Source organism: Melospiza georgiana, chromosome 5 (genome assembly GCF_028018845.1).
Source record: "Melospiza georgiana isolate bMelGeo1 chromosome 5, bMelGeo1.pri, whole genome shotgun sequence".
Taxonomy (NCBI): Eukaryota; Metazoa; Chordata; class Aves; order Passeriformes; family Passerellidae; genus Melospiza; species Melospiza georgiana.
Genome location: NC_080434.1, coordinates 16,619,974 through 16,644,069, shown reverse-complemented (window position 1 = coordinate 16,644,069; position 24,096 = coordinate 16,619,974). Strand labels below are relative to the sequence as shown.

At 41.5% G+C, this 24,096-nt stretch overlaps 1 protein-coding gene across 3 annotated transcripts in view; it reads left to right on the top strand.

Moving 5' to 3' along the window:
* MANBA (mannosidase beta) overlaps positions 1–24,096 on the top strand; it is a 53,893-nt gene that overhangs the window by 3,501 nt on the left and 26,296 nt on the right. The window contains exons 1-6 of one of the 3 annotated variants that reach the window (XM_058025380.1): positions 3,898–4,093; positions 14,005–14,099; positions 14,591–14,696; positions 16,598–16,768; positions 19,406–19,529; positions 21,937–22,112. In XM_058025380.1, the coding sequence (XP_057881363.1) occupies positions 3,917–4,093; positions 14,005–14,099; positions 14,591–14,696; positions 16,598–16,768; positions 19,406–19,529; positions 21,937–22,112 (849 nt within the window). In that variant the 5' untranslated portion in view covers positions 3,898–3,916. Of the gene's footprint in view, positions 1–3,897; positions 4,094–4,316; positions 4,384–14,004; positions 14,100–14,590; positions 14,697–16,597; positions 16,769–19,405; positions 19,530–21,936; positions 22,113–24,096 lie in introns of those variants that run through there. The other 2 variants (XM_058025382.1, XM_058025381.1) reach the window with 2 other exon arrangements.

Below are 24,096 nucleotides of genomic sequence, written 5' to 3'. Positions count from 1 at the left end.
GTCAAGTGCCACGCACATGGGCTCAGTGAAGCCTCTCAAACTTCCATCATGGGGGAAAGTTTGCTACCTACAGATCCCCATGTGTTGAGTGATTTCATTTTAGGCATTCAGGGACAAGTTGTACATTGTACTGTGGTTACAGATGACTCTAGTTTTAAGCCTCTAAGAAAGGTTAAGCAACCTGTTCCATAATGTCTGCATTTGTGGTACTTCTTTTCTGTAAGTGCCAGAGAATCTGTTTGCTTTAAGTACGTTTTAATGAGAATTGAAGGGGAGCTTGGACAGCACTGTGCAAGACAATGATTTTGCTGCTTATGAAACAAAGGGTAAATAGCAATGATCAGTGTTACATAATTTACACATAGACTAGGATTGATTCAAAATTGTTTATAAAATGAAGAGAATAAAAGCTGTGGGAATGCCACCTTCTAAATAAAATGACTTTAGAAATCTGGCCATGCTGGCTTTGAAGATCCTCAGGCTTTTTTGCGCCTGTTCTATGGAAGGTGGTGACCTGTCACCTAAATCTTTGGTTTAAGTGCATCTCAAAGCAAGATGTTATATAGAGATACAAATACAGGCTTTTGCCCCAGCATGCCTGATGAAGTTGACGATTGTACTGAAGGCATCACCTGTCTTTCTGCTTCTGAAATTTTAAAGTTATTACATATTTTTCGCTTTTCCCCTTCCATTACAGCATTTGCCTGGAGCAGTAGCTTCCCTTCTACATACTTATTTTTAATTACTTGTGATTGTTAGTGTTGGGTAATTTTGTTTACTAAGGAAATCCCCTTGCAGTGGCCTACAGACTTTGCTGTAATTATGAAAGAAACTCCAGGCCTACCATTTATATTGTCACTTTGTATTTTGCTCATAATAACCTACTACAACATTCTCTTCTAGTGATGTATTAATAATATCCTCATCTAAAAGCAATCTTATTTCCTCATTTTATTTTTAACATCCTTTTGGATGGAGTGCAACATAAGTACAGAATAATGTCCTTTAGAAATCCATGGCTGGAGAACTCCCTGCATCATATTGTCTTTACTCCAGGGCAGAGGGTAACTGTTCTGCACAGTAGTTGTGTTCTGCAGATGCAGTCAGAAAAGAGAGGTCTGGTGTTATGTTGAGGAACTGTGGGGCTTTATATGAATATTCTGTACTGCCTGAAGGTATTTACACTCATACAAACATTCATAAAGTGATATTGCTGCATCTGTAGGAAATTCCCTGAGGTAGATGATCCTTTAGTTCCTTTGCATCTTTGACAAATGGTCTGTGGTGGTGGTGGTATCCTCAGCAGCACACAGTTACCAAAAGAGAGAGCATGCCCTGCCACAGACTGCTGTGAGCACAAGTCCTGTTTGGCTTCAGAGGTGTCTACCTTCACTAGAAGAATGGTACAGGGTGGACAGGTGGGGGCAGTAATATCTTGAAGCACTGCATCCAAATCTGTGAGAACCTTTTTGTTTAAAACCTTTACATGAGCTCATTGAACATGAATTTGAAAGAGAAAATAGCAGCAGCCTGTTGTAATGATAGAGATTGCATAGCATTTGGAAACAAAGGACTTCTGGATTAACATGGCAGAATTTGGGCAGCTACAGTGGAAATGGCTCTGAATTTATGCTAATAGAGCCAAAGGCACGGTTTTGCCTTCAGCTTTTTGTCTTAGTTGATAAAGAATATCTGCTTGCAGTATCACAAAATAAGAATTGTAATAACCTCCTAAATTTGTGGTATTTCAGAAAGAGGGTTAATATAGTACACAGTAAAAGAAAGTACTTGGGTTTATCTTGTTTTGTGTCTTAAGATTTAAAAAGATTAAACCACAGGCTTTAAAATTCATATCTTGAAACAGCAAAAATGTCATTTGTTTAAAAATACCCTCAAACAAACAAAAAACAAACCCTAAAACTGGGACATGAAAATGAGACATGATTTAACTTAATTATAAACCTTGAACAAGGAAACAGCATGTTCTCAGAATACTTAATTACAGCATTGTTTTTAGGTTGAGATTTTTTGGTGTGTGTGTTGCTCCAGTCAGTCTTAAGCAGAAAGAATAAAAGGCAAAGCACGGAAGTACAGTAAACATCTTGAAATGCAGTTTCCTTCTTACTGGGAACCTATCATGTGACTTGCTGGAAAAGATTTACTAAAAAAAAAAAGGTTTCTTTTTTGACAGCTGTAAATCTGCTTCTTGAGAAATTATATCCTGTAAGATCTCTCAAGCAGCACTATAAGGCTTAAATGGTTTTAGTGTTGTATCAGTGAATTTAAGGAAAGAACACTGAAATGTTTGATTGCCCTGAAAACATTACTCATTGACAGATGAGGACAGAAACACAGTAAGGCTTTATACTATTAATGTATAATTATTTTATAGTTTGGACTCTTAAAGGTGAGAAGATGCTAATTTTGATTGAATTCTACAGCATGCAAAGTCAGTTGGGGTAACTCAATCTAGGAGGATAGCCTTCTTTGGCAATCTCACTAAAAGACAGCTGGCTGTTGAACTGAAATGGGACCAGCATTTCAGTTAGTCAGTAAATTGAATGTGGCTTACTCTGTCTGAAAATTACACACATGGAAACTCTTCTATCAGCTAAGTTTCCGCATGGCCTTCTGCTGCCTAAAAGTGTGGGTCCCAGCTATCCCTTTTTGAAGTTGGCAGCAGATATTTTTAAGAGAAAAAAAGATCAGTTACTGTCTTTCTCTTTGAGTCAGTATTTCTCAGAATTGCACCCCCTCTTGTGCTTCCACAGGTGAAAAAAATTACCTGTGGCTGGATTGTGTACTTTTTATTGAAGGTGAATGGAAGGACTGACATTTTTATATTGCATTGAAACAAAGGGTTGTCAGCTTGAAAGGATTTGCATCAAAAATATATAGGCATGTTGACCATGTTCAGTCATGCCTTAAAGAAAAATTTTAGGGTGGATTCCTACAGATGCTGAAATAGGTGTGTGAAAGCCAGGAGCTAAAACAAAACTCGGGTGTTCCTGTTCCTGTCAGTCTGGGGGGGGCTGGTGTGAAACATTCCCAGTTCATGGAGGTGAGCTAGAAGCTCCTGCACGCCCTGGTGCGGTGGGAACAGAGCATGAAGCACCATGGATGCTACACCGGGAGAGTAGCTAAGGCCTTCTACGGAGCTATTTAAAAACTTGTTAATTCCTGCTTTTGGGCTGTGAATGAAGGGAATTAACCTAGCAAGAGCACACAGGAAAGCTACGGTGTGATTTGAAAACGATACTTCTTGTATGTTCTTTCTTAGGAGCTGATGCTTCTGTACTTTTGCAGATGAATTTACTGTATTTTTATACACTAAATCCACAGCCCTGCTTTATGAGGAAACCACAGTACTTGGAGATGTCCATGACGTTTGTTACAGTTTTATATGCCTCTGTAATTTTATGGAAAAAAGAATGTGGAAGTCTGAGGCCATATAAAAGCCTCACGACTCGAGCGAACCAATATTGAGAGAACCCACTGCGGTGTTGCCACAGCTCTTCCTCACCCCTTCCCCGCCTCCCTGCCGTTTTCTAGAGCTCCCAGTGCATTTGCTGCATCTGAGCGATTCGGAACCGTACAAGAGCTCCTGTTATCGTTTGTTATCCCTTGGAGGAAAAAAGAAAACCAACCGGCCCCTTGGCCGCCGTGCCGGGGCAGGGCTGTGCCTTGGGGCCGCCGCAGCCGGGGCGGGAGCGCGGCCCGCCCGTTGTCCCGCGCGCTCGGGGATCAGCCTCGGGGCAGCGCCGCCCCGGCCGCCCGCAGGCCCCGCGCGCAGCCGCGCTGCACCGCCCTCAGCAGCGCCGCCGTCCTGCCTTCCCTTCCCTTCCCTTCCCTTCCCTTCGCTCCCTTCCTTCCTCGGGAGCACCGCCCCCACTCGCCGCTCCTGGCGGCTGTAGTCATGGGTCCTGCCGCGCTGCTGGTGCTGCTGCTGCCGCTGGCGGTGGCCACGGGCGGCCCGGAGGTGCACAGCCTGCGGGGGAGCTGGCAGCTCCGCAGCGGGAACGGCTCGGTGTCGCTCCCAGCGGAGGTGCCGGGCTGCGTTCACACCGCGCTGCTCTGCAAGGGCCTCATCCAGGTACGGTACCCCGAGAGCCGGGCCCTGGAGCAGCCCTTCCCGCCGAGGCAGCCCGCCTCGGAGGGGAGAACCCAGCCCTCCGAAACACAGCCCTCTCCCGGCGGCTGCCCGGCCACTGCAGGCTTGCTTGGCATCGCCGGGGCAGCAGCCAGGCTTCCTTTGGTGGCCGCAGTGTGCTCAGTCCCGCATAAGGCCGAGGATACAGATGGAAGCTTTGCAGTATGTGAGATTGTGGTTTTGACACGCAGCCAAGGGACTGACACCAGATACCCGCAATACCCTCACAGCGTGTAAGTCATGCGTACCTATAGTGGTACCTGAAAAAAATGGAAAGGTAATGCAGTTGATGCAGTAAGTTTAGGGAATTCAGGCCATTAAAAAGCCCTTGTAAAACTTGTAGGGACTATCAGAATAGTTGAGGTCATACACACCCATTCTGCCTAAGGAAAGTATAGTCTGAAACAAGTTAAATTTAAAGGACTAACTCCTGTTTTAACTATTTGAAGAAGCTTTTCTGCTTCTGTTTATACTTGTCTCTATTAGATTTTTTAATTTATAGAAACACAGCAACCACTTCCTTGGGAAAATTTTCAAAACTATAGTTGCAGATAAGGTAGCGAAGTAATCGAATATTAGCATAAGGTGCCTGTGAGTCAGACCTAACAAGAAACGTGGCACTAACTGCATCATTGTTGAAATAAGATGCCTTTTTAAAAGGAAACAAGGAAAATGAATCATGTACCTGGAACAAAGAAATAAAACACAGTGAAGTTAACAAAGTCATCTATAAAGACGATAAATACAGTTCTATGCTGGAAAATGTACTGTTGTGTGGTGTGAGTATATCATATTGCCCCTCCTTTATTGTGGGCCTGATTGTGCAGTTCTTGTGCATCATTTATTTAAAAACCACATTCTGGATGTATGCATTTTGTATTTTTTATTTCTTGGGTTTTATCCTTCAGCTTATTATACTTTGATTAAAGTTAGAGAGGTAAAAGGAGAAAGTGACACCATCTGGGCAGGATAATTTTAGCATTTTCTGTGTTGGCACAGGTTGGGAATCCCAGCACTAATAATAGATTCCAAAGAGTGTCACTGCCAGATACAGAGCATCAACACTGGAAAAAGAACTGTGCTATGAAGGGATAGGCAGAGCTATGATGACCTGTTGTTTTAACATCTGTGTGCTAAGTGATGTGACATCTTGGACCTTGAGAATTAAGGTTTCAGAAGGGCTCTTTTATAGTTGTCAAATGTGCAGGGGGCAGGGAGACTTTATGTGGAGGATCCATGAAGGGAACTGTGCTGGTTTCTCTGATGCAGAAGTGCTCGAGGTGACCTGGACATCTGGGATGTCATGTTTGGCTGTGCTGGGAGGTGTTCCTGCAAGAAGTGTGAATAATCATCAGGAGAAACTGTGACCAATGCACTGACTCAGGCACACAAGACAGTGATGTAATGAAAGACTCACATTTAACTACTCACACTAAGTACACTTACAAAGTGAGAAGATGTGATTGCTAATTTAAATGCATTGCTGCAAACTGACCTGTAATTTAGCAGTATATTTGGAAATGAGGATCATGAACTCTCATGTGCCTGGGCAGAATCCAAGCCTGGACAGAGGCATGAGAGCTTAGTCAGCCAGCTGGGCAGCAGTGGGTGCTTGGCTAATTAAATCCATGATGGTTGGTTGTGGTCACTTAGAACACGTTTACTTGAATACAAGTAAGAACTTGCTCCAAACACGTGCTGGTACAGCTGGTGGACTGGAAGCTGTTGCCAAGTTGGTGATGCTGCTGTTGAAGTGCTGAGTTAATCAAAATGGTTCACTAGTGGGGTTGCTTGATCTCTGGACTGGACCCAGCTGGTGTCTGGCTAGTTCCAAGCTCAGAATAATGAGGTAGCCTGTTTCTATGTATAGCTGTGTACAGGTAACTCAAGGCCAGCTTAAACCCATTCTTATTTTAGCAAAGCTCAGTTTACAGAAAGAAGCATTCATGCAAATTTGCACTTGGATAACTAAATTGTTTTAAAAATCTCATTTTTGTTTAAAAGATAGAATGCAGATCAATGCTTCCCAAAACAGCAGAGCAACCTTAGCAGATTTGAAATCTATTTCAGGTGGTGTTAAATGCTTTGCGTTCTACAAAGCAGCAAGCCTGGGTTGTTTGACTCTTGGAGGGAGTCAGTGACATCATTCATTATTGCAGTGTGAGGCTTCATGCTCCAGAGGGGGACTCAGCTGTTTGTCCTGAGGTTTCTTCACTGCAGTGAACGTGACCCAAGGTTTTCAAGCGCAGGTGCCTAAAATCATGTTCCTATATTCCTATTTATACAAAAGCATGCACGCTGCCCTAATTGTAGAGGCATAGAGCACTATTTGTTTCACTTTTTCAGAGTTCATTATCTCTGGAAATCAGCCCTTTTTGGTGTTGTGTCAAGTATAGAAGCAGGAGATTTATTATAGATGCCTAAATACAAGTTTTGGTCTTAGGTATTTTTTTTTTCATTTGCTCTTTTTGCTCTTTGCAATGAAATATAGGATATTTATTCATCTTACAGAAGATGTCACTAGATCAGTAACCCAGCTTGTAATCAAAAGTGGAGATTCATCTGAAAAGCTGTACCAGGAAATAGGAGAACAAAATCATTCTAGATAGCAGGACCCCTATGTTCAGCGACCTGGTGAAATCTACATGCTGTTTTTCTGTGTCACTTGCAAGTGGCAAATCTCACTGCATCCTTTGCTTTTGTACCTGTGAGATTATCAATGGGTTAGCACCCGGAACAGAAATTCAAAGCAGAATTTGGAAGGGCCTACCCCAGCAATGTAGCTTAGTGGGCACCTCACAACGAGGGGAAGGAGGGCAGCAGGGGTAAGCTGATGAATATTAAGCCTTCAGAACGTGGCTTAGATTGCAAGACTAGGCTGCAAGCAATTTATTTATCATTGTGTGGTTCATTTCAAATTTAGGTCGACACACAAACTGTTTTTGCACAGGGATGCTCTAGCTGATTGCATGTCTTTAGCCTTACTTTAATCTGCTGTGCAAGCCATACACTTGAATTGAAAAACATCTCTCTGATGCTGAGGGTTCATTACTCATCTCTCTGGATCCCCTTAGCATTTGTTCTAGAGATATCTTTATCCTGGCTCATAAAATATACATTGGACAAACACGTCTTTCTGAATGCACCAAATGCACGTGGCTCAAAAAATGCTCTTGGGGAAGACTCTTGAGTTTCTTACCAAAGTATTATTTTCTTTCATATTCAATCAGTGTAGTTCAAATGCTGGATTAACTATGATAAAAGCTCCAGGGCCAGGAGATTGCATCAGAGTATGTGTTTGGCTGGATTGTTTTAATAGCATTTTATTAAGACACTGTAGCTCTTACTACTATTTACATGTAAAATTAAAAAACACATGAGAAATGCACATGAGAATAGTCACTTGCATAAAGTTAGAGCAAGGCTTTGTTTTGAATGCAGACATTTTACAAACTTGCACTGAATCTTTTACTAACCCTGCAGCTCCAGGAAAAGATTTGCCAAAACCATTTTGTCTGGAAGTTTTGCTTTTGACCACCATCAGTGTAGTATTTTCTTTCAGGCACAGTTCTGGTGAGCCATATGTACCCACAGGTAAATTGCTTATTAAGTCTGTGTGCTGCAAATAAGCCTCCTCTACCACATACTGTCCAGGTTCTGCACGATGCCATTTCTTGCTGGCAGGTGACTCCTGTAAATTTCCAGTTCTGAGGAATATGGCTGTTGTAGCTGGATTTTCTCATATGACAGCCATTTGCATTTATACATAAGGCTGTTCTGTTTTATTAGTTGTCACTAAGACTTGTATGGAGTATTATGAGAGGTCTGCAAGTGTGGTACTGAAATAGGGGCTGGGTAACACTGCATGTTCTGGCCTGTTAGACAAGGGCATACACTTGATAGAGAAGCTAACAGTGTTCTTGGTCATACTTGGATATCAAAACTTACTAGAAGAGACAGGAGTTTATGTACTAATAGCTGGTAGCTCTACATTTCTGGAAAGTGGTGTGGTTTCTGCATTTGTAGAAAATATGCTGTTGTGTATTTTCTGACACTTCATCACAACTTAGATTTTTTTTTTTGGAACAAGCCAGGTAACAATTCCATTTGGTATCCCTTGGTTCTGTTCAGGTTAGGTGGCATTCATTGTTGGCATAGTTGATGATTATATTATTTTTCAGTGAATTACAGGTGCTCTGCTGAACTGTGAGAACACGTGTGCAAACATTCAAAACCCTTAGTAAAACTTAGCATAAATATTAAAGAACATTTTATTTTTTCTTTCAAAAGCTTGTGATTTTAAGAGGTAAGATTTATAGTGGTCTGTTAAATACATCCAAGTATTCAAGTAATATTAAGCAGTGGGTATTACTGTATGAACTCTTTAGTCATATTTGGCCTAGTGGTCTGCTGTGACACATCTTGAACATTGGCAGTGACATTCAGTTTATTGCTTTCTGAGAGCAGCTGCTGAAATGTAGTTACTTTAGGAGGAACTTCCAAACTCACGCTCCGAGAGTACGATCCATTCATCACTGCTGTTAGTTCAGCCTGACTTCAAGCTGTGAAAATTATATAAATGTCCTGACTGCTATCACTTGTGATGTCAAGGAGCACACGGGTATAGATAAGTAAATATGAACTACTTAGCTTTCATCTGAAGTTGCCCAGAGCAGAATCATTAAACTGTAAATCATGAAACATCACTTACAAATTTTATTCTGGTAGTTACACCATCAGAATTTTCTTATGGTGTCCTTGATAAAATATCAGCAGAGTTAATTTATGAGACAAGAGCATGTAAGGTGACTTCAAATTAGACCGTAACAAAAGCAGGGTAAGGCAAAGGAATCTGTTTTTTTTCCTCTTTATTAAATTTGGTTTTACTTCATGCAGATCTTCCACCTGGGTACAGCTGACGCTGGTGTCATTCAGGTGTTTGTGCCATGCCCCTCAGAACTCCTGGCTCCTGGGTGACCAGGAGATGTCCTTTCTTTGAGCCAGGGTATGCCCACTTGCTCGCTCCCTTGGGCTTGGAGCCTCACTTCTCATATTTTCATATCTCATCCATTTCCTGCTTAACAGGAGAAGCTCTTGGCTTACATCGCCGTGGCTTTTCAATATCCCCTTAAAGTCATTGCAAGGAGAAGCTTCCATCTGGGCACTGGCAGGTCCTTCACTGTAGTGCTGCCAGTGCCTTTGAAGTCCTGCTGATGTCCTGCTAGCCGACCTGGAAATTGCTTCCTTTTGATGCTCTGTAGCAGAGCTTTTAACCTCCTCTTAGGAGGTGATTTCCTGCTTGCTTGCAGCGTTGAGTCTGGGAGCAGGGAACAAACAGGCAGGCAGCTTGAGTACTTCAGATTTTTCCCCCAAATTGCAGGGAGCAGGAAAATGCAAGGCTGTTTTGTTTGGTGGGATCTAAAAATAGCTATAGTTGACTCCACCCCTCTATGAATTGCTTCCAGGAACATACTGAGTTGGTGAGCTATTGAATGTGAAGTGTATTTAATAGATGTGCAGCCTATTTCCTACCATCTTTCAATTTCTTCCTGTGCCTTTAAGTGGTTTAAATTTGTATTTTTTTTTTGCATGCACTTTTCTGAACTAAGCCTTTCATTTTGATGTGAAATGATTTAATGTGGGATGAAATTCCGTTTCAGAGAAATCCAAATAATTTGACTTACATGATTACATCTTCCAGCACTCAGAACAGTTGTATTTAATAATGGAAAAGTCAATAACCTCACAAGTGTATTGGCAAAGTAATTCTGCTTTCTTAGAGGACTTTGTTTTGATCATGCATTTCTCCTGAACCTTGAGAATTGTCTTAAAAGCATTGCTTGAACGTTGCCACAACTGATTTTACAACACTCAACATCTGTCATGGTTAAAATGGCTGACCAGCTATTAGCATTTAACAGCTTTTATGTGATATATGAGCTGTGCTATGGTTAGGTAGCAATGATATCAGCAAACTGTTAACTTGTACATGAAGGTACACGGAACTGTGAGCTTTCCATCTAAAAGGGCCTGTGAGTCAGAAGGGCTAATTTGCAGTTCTATGACACCTATTTTAGCAGTCAGTGCATTTCTTGAAGTTTGAAGGCTGTAGACTAGTAAAGAAGAAAGCTCCTTCAGGAAAAAGGATCTGTAGTATATTCTGAGATTTAATCATGTCACTCTGTAAGCTCCTGTAGGAGCCCATTTGGCAATGATTTCTGCCTCTCATAAAATATCCCTGCATTTCTCCTGCTAGACAGCCAGTTTTGTATTTTCCAGAAGTCAGGACTTTGTTCATTAGCATCTTGGTATCTGTGCTTTTGTGGGAGAAATGGTGCAGGTTTCTTTTGTGCATCTTTGCCGAGGCGCTGGTGTTGATTGTTTGACCGTTAATCAAATGGCTTTACAGTCTGCTCTTGGTAGTGCATTTGCAACTTTCCTCTCACTTTTGTTAAATATTTCACACATACAAGTGGCAAATATTGAAATTTCACATGCACATTTTTCCAAGCATAATGTGAAATAAAATAGTATGTAATGTTAAATACGAATATGTATGCATATGTAAATATATATAAGATTGTATATAATGTTAAAGCAAGACCGTTGTTAAAAAATGTGCTTTTTAAAGTACATATTGTGGGGTTTCATGGTCTCTGACATTCTATGCTAGCCTCTCATTATCTCAGTACCATAATCTCAGTGAAGTTTCTTTTGTGAGCCTAAATTTTGCATATTAATATGCATTTCTTGGCTTTAACTTTTGCATCTCAATAAAAGTCTGAGATATATTCACCAAAAGTAATGGAATAAATGTCTTAAAATTCAGTGATAGTCCTGTAACCTCATGATGACTCAACTTTTAGAGAATACACTGTATTATCAATACAGAAGCCACAGTTTTACTCAGGTGACAAGGCTTTTCCTTTTTGACCCTTCCCTTGTAGAAAGAAATTTGGTAGAGCATGGCATGTAGAAGCAGGGTGACACCTTTCTCTCTGTATAAACTCAAGGAATGGTGTTTGTATTCCTGTAGGACTCCAGAAGGGTCTGTGCTGCTGAGGAGAGTCACTTAGATGTTATGATTTTGTTCTGCTATGAAAATAGGTTCATGTGTTTATTATGGAGCCTGACCCTGTTAGTTGTAAAACAAATATGAGGTACAAGACCATTTTTTTTCAGAAGACTTCAAATTCCAAATGTTGTAACTATGCATACCGACTCCTGAAATAGGGAGAAAAATTAAGTTCCAGCAAGTAGGAAAGAAAAACAAAAAGCTGGGCAGATTTTCTTCAGTGTGACTGAGAATATCCAGGGTGGGTAGTTAAGTGTGTTGGTGCTGTTAGAACACTCCTGTCAAAGCAAACCCTAACACAGCTCCCCTCTCTCTGAGCTGGGTTGAGTCATGCAGGCCAGAAGAGACTGGCCTTTGTCTGGGGCAGCAGCTCAGCCCTGCAGGGGCTGCCAGGCTGGGACCCGGGTACTGGCACTGTGACAGGGATGGGACACTGCCTGTGTGCTGTGTGACGGGGATGGGACACTGCCTGTGTGCTGTGTGACAGGGATGGGACACTGCCTGTGTGCACTGACAGGGATGGGACACTGCCTGTGTGCTCTGTGACAGGGATGGGACACTGCCTGTGTGCACTGACAGGGATGGGACACTGTCTGTGTGCTCTGACAGGGATGGGACACTGCCTGTGTGCTCTGTGACAGGGATGGGACACTGCCTGTGTGCTGTGTGACAGGGATGGGACACTGTCTGTGTGCTCTGTGACAGGGATGGGACACTGCCTGTGTGCTCTGACAGGGATGGGACACTGCCTGTGTGCTCTGACAGGGATGGGACACTGTCTGTGTGCTCTGACAGGGGATGGGACACTGCCTGTGTGCTGTGTGACAGGGATGGGACACTGCCTGTGTGCTGTGTGACAGGGATGGGACACTGCCTGTGTGCTGTGTGACAGGAATGGGACACTGCCTGTGTGCTCTGTGACAGGGATGGGACACTGCCTGTGTGCTGTGTGACAGGGGATGGGACACTGCCTGTGTGCTCTGTGACAGGGATGGGACACTGCCTGTGTGCTGTGTGACAGGGATGGGACACTGCCTGTGTGCTCTGACAGGGATGGGACACTGCCTGTGTGCTCTGACAGGGATGGGACACTGTCTGTGTGCTCTGACAGGGGATGGGACACTGCCTGTGTGCTGTGTGACAGGGATGGGACACTGCCTGTGTGCTGTGTGACAGGGATGGGACACTGCCTGTGTGCTGTGTGACAGGGGATGGGACACTGCCTGTGTGCTCTGTGACAGGGATGGGACACTGTCTGTGTGCTGTGTGACAGGGATGGGACACTGCCTGTGTGCTGTGTGACAGGGATGGGACACTGCCTGTGTGCTCTGACAGGGATGGGACACTGCCTGTGTGCTGTGTGACAGGGATGGGACACTGCCTGTGTGCTCTCTGACAGGGATGGGACACTGTCTGTGTGCTCTGTGACAGGGATGGGACACTGCCTGTGTGCTGTGTGACAGGGATGGGACACTGCCTGTGTGCTCTCTGACAGGGATGGGACACTGCCTGTGTGCTCTGTGACAGGGATGGGACACTGTCTGTGTGCTCTGACAGGGATGGGACACTGTCTGTGTGCTCTGTGACAGGGATGGGACACTGCCTGTGTGCTCTGCGACAGGGATGGGACACTGTCTGTGTGCTGTGTGACAGGGATGGGACACTGCCTGTGTGCTCTGTGACAGGGATGGGATGCTGCCTGTGTGCACTGACAGGGATGGGACACTGCCTGTGTGCTGTGTGACAGGGATGGGACACTGCCTGTGTGCTCTGCGACAGGGATGGGACACTGCCTGTGTGCTGTGTGACAGGGATGGGATGCTGCCTGTGTGCACTGACAGGGATGGGACACTGCCTGTGTGCTGTGTGACAGGGATGGGACACTGCCTGTGTGCTCTGTGACAGGGATGGGACACTGCCTGTGTGCTCTCTGACAGGGATGGGACACTGCCTGTGTGCTCTGTGACAGGGATGGGACCTTTTTGCTGCCTTTGTGTGAGGTGTGAGGCTGTGGGGTGTCAGGTCCTTTAAGCTGGGTGAGGGACATGGTGACCCACTGTAAGGTAATAAATACAGCATGAAACCAGAAAGGCTGAGGACGTAGCTCAGACCTACTGTGCTTCTGTTGTTACTAGGTAGTGTGGTTAAAGGGAGAAGGACACCTTTGGTGTAAATGCAATACTATTCTCAAAAGTACTAATTTTTACCAAAATCAGAATGGTGTTGCTTCTCCTTCTTCTCTTTCTCCACCCCTCTACACACAAGAATTTAATTTATCCTTACCACAGCGAGTCCAGCTGACAAGGAACAACTGGATTATTTGCAATAACTTTAAACTAGAGATTTGTTTGCTGCTGTCCCTAGAGGCCTAAAATGCTGTTTCTCTGCCTTTTAAAATCCTATTAGTCTTACTTTCTCCATAATTATGAGGGTGATCATATTTCTTCTCCTCTCATTAAGTCACAGGCTCTCTGGATTTATTGGTTAATTTCCAGACCAGTAATTTCTTCTGTAAAAACAAATCCTGCTACTTGTAGTTTGAGTGATTATAGCAGACAGGGTTTTGAGCTATATAAATAAAGTCAAATATTACTAAAGCTTTGCTTTTACAGTAAATTTTAAGGATGAAAAGGAGTATCAGGACTAAATGAGGTCCTGATTTTGCATTTGCAGACTGACTGAAATAAGTGTTCATCTAATGGATATTGTGATGCTTTTAATGTAGTAACACTATAACTAAATAAATAATGTAATTTTCTTTTTGTTGGTCTGTTACTAGGATCCATACTACAGATTTAATGATGTGATGTACAGATGGATCTCACTAGATAACTGGACTTACAGCAGGACGTTCAAAACTCCTTTTGACATCAGGTATGCAGTAAAGATATGTCTAAAATAGTTCTGTGCCATCTTTCATGCAGAATTGCAAGTTAATCCATCCACTCAAAATCTGCTTAATACTTTTGTATCTGTTAAATTATGCAATCATATGCAGCTGCAAAGCTGTTGCTACAGAACATTTCAATTGTTGCTTTTTTCTTTTTTTTGTTTAAATTGATTGTTAAAATTTACTTATGAATTGTCAGCTGAAAAAAAGATAGTACTTAGGCTAATTGAAAGCTATCCCATCTAATATCTGGTGGGTGTGTGAACCTGATGTGTGCTTGAACATGCTGATTTGAGCTACTTCAGCTATCATCTTAGTTTGACTATTTAAAGGTACAGTGTAGCTACACTGAGTCAAAAGTAGCTGAAGCAACTGCTGGTATAATAGTGATACACATTTTTACATTGTCTGTGCCCTGTTTGTTTTTAACTCTAGGTACTCTGACAGTTTTTCACATGTATGTTTTCTTTTGTAGAAAGTGGCAGAAAGTGAATTTGGTTTTTGAGGGAGTAGATACAGTAGCACAGATCCTGCTCAACAATGTCACTCTCGGGAGAACAGACAACATGTTCACCAGATACGTAAGTAATGTGTTTGTTTCTGTTTATTTCTGCTTCTCTGCTTTCTTCAAAGCCCTTTTGTTCTGAGCACTTCCAGTGCATTCACCTACCCATAAAAGTAAGTGCTTGGATGCAGAAACTGTTGACTTGAGGACTGCATGTGTAATCAGGTAAATGTGAGGAAGGGAAGTGTACTTACCTTTTCACTAGCAACTGGGTCATATCTAGAGGTGAATGTGCCTTGTCCTAAATGAGAGGACCAATGCAAGAGGATCAATTCAGCTAATAATATAATATGTCTTGCTTCTTGGGATCTGTCCCAGCTTCAAGAAAACATAATCTTAAATCTGTTTTATTAGCTGTAAATCTGCTTACAAATTGGTATTAGAATGGTTTACATGTAAATACTGCAATGAAAATGCATGTGCTGTAAAGCCTGTGTATATGTTTCATGCTTTTGGCTTTTAAAGAGGGTGGTTTATTTTGAATATGGTACTTTGGGTAACCTTGTCTTGGGTTTTTGAGCTTTGCTTATGTCAGCATGAGAGTATTCAGTATGGAATGATCTTGAGAGTGGCAAAAACATTCAAACTAATTTTATAGCTTTAAAATACAAAATTATTCTGGTAATAACAAAAGGAACATTTCTTGCTTTTATCTTAATCAAAAAATCTGAAGAGTTAAAGGAAGATTGATAGTGGAATAACTGAATTACACATGAAATCTGGTGTCTCCATATCTCAGCATTTACCATTCTGGCAAGTTTTATTGCAGAAGCACTGGACTGAGACATAAGGCATTCTGCCACCTGGGTCTGTGTAACCTAGGACAAACCACTTAGTTTCTCTTTGTCTTACTTTTACCATCAGTGAAATCAAAAATTTCATACAGTTTTTATGAAATTGTAATTATTTACTGTTTGGAGAGTATCTAAAGGCTTGTCAGTAGCAGGCTCTGAAAGTCAGAAAAGTGGTATTATTTTGTCCATATTTCTGCAACTTCATTTTGTATCAGATTGTAACAATTCATGGAATGGCCTTCACTGTAAAACCATCATATACTGCATTAAATTGAGTCCGGGGTTACTGTGACCCAGGCTTGTGCCTTGTTCACCTGTTCCACATGGCAACAACATCTTCAGGAAGGACTCTCTGAAGGCTCTGGACTGGGGAATGCTATTTGCTTTCTGATGTCCTGCTGTATGCTACAGGAATAAGTGATTCTAGCTGGGTTGCTCCCAAATTAAAGAAAAATAGCCAAGACTTGGCTTTTCACAAATGTGCACTCTGAGGAATAAATGGGTATTAGCCATTGGAACCACATTGTCGTGATAGCAGAGGATAATTCTGAAATGGAACATTTCTTCTGTTCTCCAGCCACACTGAAGGGGATTTTGTGACCTGGCGAGGAAGCCCCCAAATGCTTCCTTTGGTGCTGATGTAGAATGTGTGTCTTGCATTTGGGGGATTAGAATGCAACTCATTCCATTTTGGGGAATGAGCTACAGCTTTGCAGCATTCATGGACTAGGCAGGTCAGTGCCTTGTGGTGGTTGAGCTGGCAGCACAGTGTGAGCTGGAAGCACTCCTGTATGGAGCAGCTCTCTGAGTTGGAATAAGGTGTCTTTCCAAAGATGCAGATGGGTTCTGGATGAGGAATGAGGGTAAAGATTCTCTTGCTGTCCTTGTCCTTCAAGTACTTCTCTGTGCAAGCAAAGTGCTGCAGCTTGCGATGAGAGCTTGATGTGAAGAAAGCAGTTTGCCCAGAAACATCTTTTCTTTCAAAACCAGAGCATGCTGAGACTGTATTTCAAAAGCTTTTGAATAATATATGTATGGTATTAAAATCCCCATGTAATAGTGATTATAAATCTCATAGATAAATGTCAGCACTGTAATGGTTTTGTTCTGTGTTTTGTCCTAGAGCTTTGATATTAGCAGTGTGATCCAGGAGGTCAATTGCGTTGAGGTCCGTTTCTTGTCAGCTGTTTCGTACGCAGCGGAGCAGAGCAGATGTCACAAAGGACACAGCATCCCCCCGGCGTGCCCTCCACCTGTGCAGAAAGGAGAGTGCCACGTTAATTTCATCAGAAAGGTACGGGCAGAATTGTCTGTCTCTGGCTTCAGGCTGGGAAAGAGGAATGCACCACAAGCTGTCCTTACAGTTGTATTCTGAAACCTGCAATGTTGTTTTATAAGCAGGGCATATTTTTCATTGCAGCTTCCTTCTCCCATCCCCCCTAGAAACCTGTGCTTTTGTATGTTGACAATACAGGAGGCGTGAGAAGGCCAGGCTTCATATCTAAGTGATAAGAATGTTTAAAAGGCTGTTTTCATCAAAGAGTCAGCAAGGAGACTTGCTGCTAAGAGGGCGGGATAGCATTGGGAAATGTGTAGTCATTCCATTTTGATCCACTGGGTGGGTTTAGCAATGTATGCTGACAATAGAAATCACTGTTGCAAATACCAGTGTGTTATAGCCAAGGCTGTAAAAATCTCATCCAAGTAGCTTTTTGAGTGTTTGCTGTTGCTTATGTGCTGTGCTATTTATCCTGGGCAGCTCTGGCATGTCCCAAGAAGTGTTACCTAACAGGGAACCTGTTCTCATCTTATTAGTGTTGTCAAGTGTGACTTATATGTACATATTCAATGGAAACAACAGTGTAATATAAATGAATGAGACTTAGAAACTTTGATTTAAGATATGGCTTCTTTGTGTTATAACAACTCAGGGCAATATATCATTTGAGTAGCATCTCATGTATTTCTGATAGCTTTGCAGCAGATAGAGGCAACGTCTAGATGATCTTATTTTCTAATTTCTCTTTTTGGGTGTTTTTGCATATTTGTTTTCTCTTAAATACCTTTCTTGATAATTATTTGCAAACTCTCTAATAAAGTCCTTCTGGAGTTTCCTCAAAAATGACTAGGATTCTGTAAATCTGGTATTTAAACTTGGATATAATTTCCTTTAAAATTTATTAATGTAAACATGGACTCCATGTTGTCCTGGAAAGATCCTTTAGGATTAAGATGCTGTATTTATTTCTGCTTGCTGCTACTTTAATTTTCTTTACATTTTAGAAAATTTAATAGTTCTTCTGAGTCCACTGTGTTTCTCCGAAACCAGTGCGAGGAGAGCCTTGGAAGGAATAGTGCACTTACACAACTGTAGTCTTATTTATAGAGCAAAAGAGACCTGGAATGATTTTATGCCTCACTGATCTATACCTTTAAATTTGTTAGAAAGTACCCTAGTGCTTTTTCCTCAAATGAATTTTTTGATTGTACTTGGAATTCAAAATGTTTCTGGAAATTTCTGGAGCAGTTTCCAAGTATTGTCAACAACAGCAGCTATGTCACATCTAAAACTAAACAAACATACCAGGACATTGCTATAAGCTGGTTGCTTCCCATCTGAAAGTAATGGAGAGCTATTTACACATTTCAGGTGCAGTATTAAGTGCAGTAAACTTATCTAAATCTGAGTAGGAATTTGTGGCAGAACACAAACCTGTCACTGCTAATGTACCCCAGTGATACAGGCATATTGTTCTAGTGACATACTGTTTTTGATAGCAGTCTCTGCAGTGTTTTTAGTGAAACCTGTCAGTGATTCATTTGTTTATTTTTTATAATGGGAAAATTATTTCCAATTGGACATGTTTTCTAAGAATATGTTATCCCTGGTTTTCTGTTTGAAGCAGGTGGAGTGTTTGCTTCCTGGAAGGCTGTTTTGCAGTTTGATAGACAGGGAGGCTGACTGGCAGTGCAAGGGATAGGCCAGGCTTGTGCAATGTGGTTTGCCCAAATTAGTATGCCTTGGCTGTAAGTTATTAGTCTCTAAATTTAGAACTGTGTGTCACTGTACAAGACTTTAGGAGATCTATTGTATTTGCTTTGGGGGCTGGGGCTGTGTGAAACTTGGAGGGCAGCTGAATAGATGTTGTCAAGGGATTTGTTAAGTAGAGGTCTGACCAGGTTTGAAAACAGCTAAATGGAAATTAGTGTACGTACTTCTCTGCCTGAGCAGCATTTTATAATTCTGACAGTTATTCTGATGTTAGTACCAGAACTAAGCTACTTCTCAACCGTGTTTTTGTTCCCTTTGTTTTTGTATAAGAGAACTATAAAAAGGGGAGAAACAGTGAACATGACTGAACTACACAAATACTCCAGACATATCCATTTCTTTCCTTGTGTTACTCAGTGGTGTTAAAACTAAAAATAGGAGATAAACTATTTCATGTATGGTTTTTAATTTGATACTTTTCTTCTAGAATACTGTAACATTTCTAATTGTCAGTTTTCTGCTTTGTTAGTCTTTTAGGTATATACAATTAAATACTGACATTACAAACAAAGATAATTCACAACGGAATTGAGAATAATCTCCTGGATTGTTTTTTTGATCTTTACTGTTTGGGGTCTTGTTGGTGTTTTTCTAGCCATGCACTAAGTGTTGTTTTGCTCTTTTGGTAATACAAAATTTCTCCATACTTGGACATTTAATACAAAATTTAATTTTTTGTATAATACAGGTAGTAGCAGCAAAGTTCTGGTTATGAAGTAAGAAAAAATACTGTAGGATCTTCTGGATTTATGGAAACTGGAAAAATTCTTTCAGTGCATGTCAATATTTTATTCCCAGATAGCAAATGTCTATTTCTGGCAGGGCATCAATGTCTATGTGAACAACAGGCATGTGTAACATAATCATTCTGTTTTCCAGGAGCAATGCTCATTTAGTTGGGATTGGGGCCCTTCTTTTCCCACTCAAGGAATCTGGAAAGATGTTAGGATTGAGGCCTATAACCATTATCACCTGATTTATTTTTCTATAACTCCTCTCTTTGGTAAGTCTCTTATTTTGTCTTGTTATTGGTTTCACCTTTAGAATACAAACCATTTTATTGGTAAGCCAAATGAACTGTCAGGAAGGAAATGTTCTATGGGTTTTTATGACTTTGTGTGTAGTTCTTTCCAGAACACACCTTTATTAGGTATTGAAACAGTACTTCAATACAAACAATAACTGTTAAAAATGTTAGAATTCAGAATATTTTTTTGCTTAAAATCCTGAATAACTGCAGAAATAAATGTAGTATAATTGAGATTAGCACCTCTTCTTTGATTTTGAAAAAATTCCTTTCTAATGGCATGTGTTTTCACCAAGACTCCCTGTAAATATGTCTCATTTATTTCATCTCACTTTCATTTCAAACAAAGGCAGAGCTGCTATGGGAATTTGGTTTTGTGTTGGAAGGACAAATGCACAGTGAGTAGAGTTCGAAGAGTGCTGAGTTTTCAGGACACAACATGAAGTCTGAGAGAAAAAAGCAAGTTGTGCTAGGCAAGGATAATTGTTCAAGCTGCAATTGGAGAGGATAACCTCCTGCATTCTTGTACCTAACTTACCAAACCGGTTTCCTCTCTTGCAGTGGTCTCTGATTTTCCTCTCCTTTGTCCTGAAGATCATTGCAGCTGTGCAGAAGTAGTTAATTTTCCCCTGAAACTTTCTGCAAATGGTGATATGCCTGGTTGAGACCACCCACATGCTTTTTTCACTGCCTGTTGACCCAGTGGAGTATAGGCTAGCACGTGGGTCCTCTGCAGTGGGCTGAATTTTGGCTCTTGGGAATAGATTTGTTGTGTATGAATAAAAGAGGAAGACATCACTCCATGGCTGTTTTTAAAGCATCCTGAAATAGCTGCAGGTCCTAAATAGAGTTGACGTGATTGGAATTTCCATGGAAAGCCCCAGCACAGACTGTGTGTTTTCTGAAATTTCGTTACAGTAAAAATCTTTTCTGGTCCCTCCCACATTCCCACAACTCCCCCTTCTGGTAGGTAAAGTCTTGCTCTCTGGGTAAGTGAAGAGAGCAAACCTCTTTCCTTCAGCAGAGAGTGGCTTGGAACCAGAGCAGGAGCTTGTTAGTATTCAAACATAATAACATTTGAAAAAGAAAGAGTAAATGAACAACCTGAATTTAAGCTGCATATGTACTTTTATTGTTCATCAGATTTAGTGTCATAGCCTTTTGACCACTGAGTCTGTGAAAGATTCATTGTTCTTGGTTTCTCTGTCTAGACCCCACAGTTCAGGCAGTTAGGAGTGGGTTGGAATTTCTATATGCTTTTGTAAGGGAGGAAGAATGCACTGTAATGTCTGACCTTTGTGGGGTGGGTACTTTTAAACCTTTTCCATATTTCAGAGAATTGGTCTTCACTGAGTAATGCTGGGTGTAATATAAACTTGGGAACTCAATCATTGCTCTTCATTCTGTGAAAAACAGTGAAAATCACACCAGGGCTGAATGCAATTCTTTGTTTTTTGGAGTGAGCTCTCTTTCTCTTGTGAAGCAAGGAGAGCTAGACTATATAAATGAAAAGAGAAAGCAAAGTTATTAGTAATTTGAGTATACAAAATGTGTCTTATTTCTAGTTCTCCTTGTTTTCTGTTTTGTTTGCTTTTGCTTTTATGTTAATCTGCAATATTTGAAGTATAGGATTAGCCAGGCTGTGTTAGTAGCTAGGCAATTCAACTGTTGAAGTTAGTGGGAAATTTACACATAGATCTTGAGTACCCTTGACCCTGCCTCTCCTTATTCAGTAAGGTCTGTAAAAGAGAGGATGCTCTGTGGTAACTTCAGAGAGATCTCAGGGAAGTCATTAACTTGTTTCTTTCACAACACATGGGTGGGAGAACGGACATAAAGATATAGCCTGTCAAGTCTAGACACAGTGGGCCCAATTCATCCCCAGTGTAACTCCATTCATTTTGTCCTGTGAGTCTGGGATGAATTCAGCTCGTTTTCTGTTAATACTGTTTTTGTTTCATTGACAAAAGTGATTGTACTGGCTTGTGATTACAATCTTTCCCAAAGAGTGCCATGTTCATATGAGTGCTGACTAAAAGCAAATACAATGTCTATGGGAATTGGTGGGAAAAAATTCCTTCCTAATGAAGTGACTGGAGTCAAGGTCTCTGACTTTTGTACAGAGCTCTGAAAAAAGCCTGCATGGCTTTTGAATTAAAAGAAGAGTTAAAAAATAAAAATCATACTGCATTGTTCTGTTCCATTGGACTCGGATGTCAAATACACTAAATAAGCAGATTAACCATGTAAGCTGGTTCAGACACAGCCTGAAAATTGTTAAATTTAATCTTAGTTTTTGAATTTTTTCTTTAATGAAAGAGTTAACTAATAGGCATATAAACATAATTCTTAAATTCCCATTTTTTTCTCCCTCTTCTCTTAGTAAAGAGTGCTCAGCAGTGGTGTCTTGAAGTCGAGTCTATTTTTGGTGTAGTCAGCTCCAAGCCAATCGCAGGTCTTGTGACTGTGAACATTCCCAAGTTACAAACGCAGCAATCGTTCAGTGTGAAGCTTCAACCTGGAGAAGGCAGCATTGTGCTGCATGTAAACATCAACAAGGTAAAGAGGTGTGTGTGTGGAGAGCTAGTTCAGCTGCAAAATGTTCCCCCTGGTTTCCAGCGTGACTTTCTGCCTCCATGCCAGTTTTAGGCCTCCTTCCCATTCCTTAGTGTCTTCCTGACTTTTAACAACAGTTCTGTATCCCTTACAGGGTAGGAGAGCAGTTCTTTTCCTTTCTAAAATCTGATGTCTGTGAAGCTATGTAGCTCACTGCCAAAAGGTGATAAAGCCTTAGAAAAAGGTCACACAATCACTGGCCACTGTTGAATGACCTTTGTTGAGTTATTTTGGTAAATAACCTTTGGGTACCCTGTGTCACTTCACTTCAACTGGCAGCAGGTATCTCACATGCTACTGTTTACTGGGACTGATTGGGACCAGAACATACTACAATACATAGGATTCTCCCAGGAGAGAGAGGAAGCATTCCTCGAGCCTCTTAGTAGATATTTATTTACTTTCAGGTAAATAAAAACAAAAGAAAATTTTTGTGGAATAATACCCCTTACATTTGCTTATAGTCCTTTCGATAGGCAAATCTCAGGAGGAATTTTTGACTGGTAGAAGGTGCTCTAATGAGGAGCAAACTCAATTAAAAAATCAGGCTCCAGCCAGTGGGCAGAGTGGGAGCCTTGGCAGGTGCAGCAGGAGCCACACCTGATGAAGTTCTCCACGGGAGCTTCAGTGCTGCAGGACACACATTTGTGGGTGGGTGATGTGCTGTGAGCAGGAATTTGGGGCTTTTGACCATACTGGCAGTTAGTAGCACTAAAGGGTCTGCCCTCAAGCTCTTCTATATTTTACTGGCTCTGCTGTTTTTCTGCACTGCTGTGTAATGCTGCATCTGTTTTGCCTGTTTGACTGCATTGTCTGTGTGTGTTCTTGAGTTCACTTGTCAGCTGTTTGCATGGAGAGAGAGCAAGCAGGGTATTTATGTTCCAGTGTGCACACTCTGTGACTTGTGTGCTTATGTGCTTTGTTTTATTTTGACACAAGAAGTATAGAAACATACAGTTTTTTTACTGTTGTCATCTGATATGCAAGTTACATGAGCAATTACTCATACCCAGTTTCATTTAAAGCAACCATGAGTCTCTGCTTAGTCTTTTTAACGGATTACATTAAACTGGCACTGCAAAGTGAAACTTCAAAAATTATTTTTGCCTATTTAGTTGTCCCAGCCTCAGAAGAAATTTGTTAGTATAGTGCAACTGCAAGTCTGGAAGGAAGCACTTCCTTCAGAGCAGAGGCAGCAGTGTTTCATTATTCTTTGTGCACAAAAGGCTTTGCTGCATGAATTCACATCAGCTGATTTTATGAGAAGCCCTGAAATGTATTGGTGAGGCTAACAGAGCACTTACTCTGTACACAGACTTGTGTGGTGCGTGTTAGATACTGAGACCTCACCAGAAATGTATTTTTACTGAAGAGCTTATTGCAGATTACGTTGTGGAGTCAGTAGGTGTTCGAGTGGTGCATATCGCAGAGATGTGTATCAGCCTTCCTGCGGTTGCCACGCAGAGTGCTGTGCTGCCAACGCGACAGCATTTTGCTTATCAGCTAGTGGCGAGCAGAGGGGTGACATCATCAGTGGCCAATGAGACATCCAGTCGTTCCAGGCAGCTGCGAACGCTCCCTTGTTGTCGAGGCTCTCTCTGAGCCTGTGCTTCGGTTTGTATCCATGCAGCACAGAGATCAGAACTTCCTCACCAGCGGCTGTGAGAATTCTCTATCAGAGAAGCTGAAAGATATATTCATGATATATTCGTGGTTGTGTCCAAGTATAGCCGCAGCAAAACATATTGTTGGGCTGTTTTCTGGCCTCAATTTATTTGAAAAGATTGAGATACTCCTTTCATGACTAAATTCAGTGCTGATCCCTCCATTGTTTGGTTGCATGCATTATTGCTTTCTTTCCACAATTTTTGTGTTATGTACTTAACTGGCAAATGCTGACAACAGGAATGAGCAGCAGAAGAAGGCT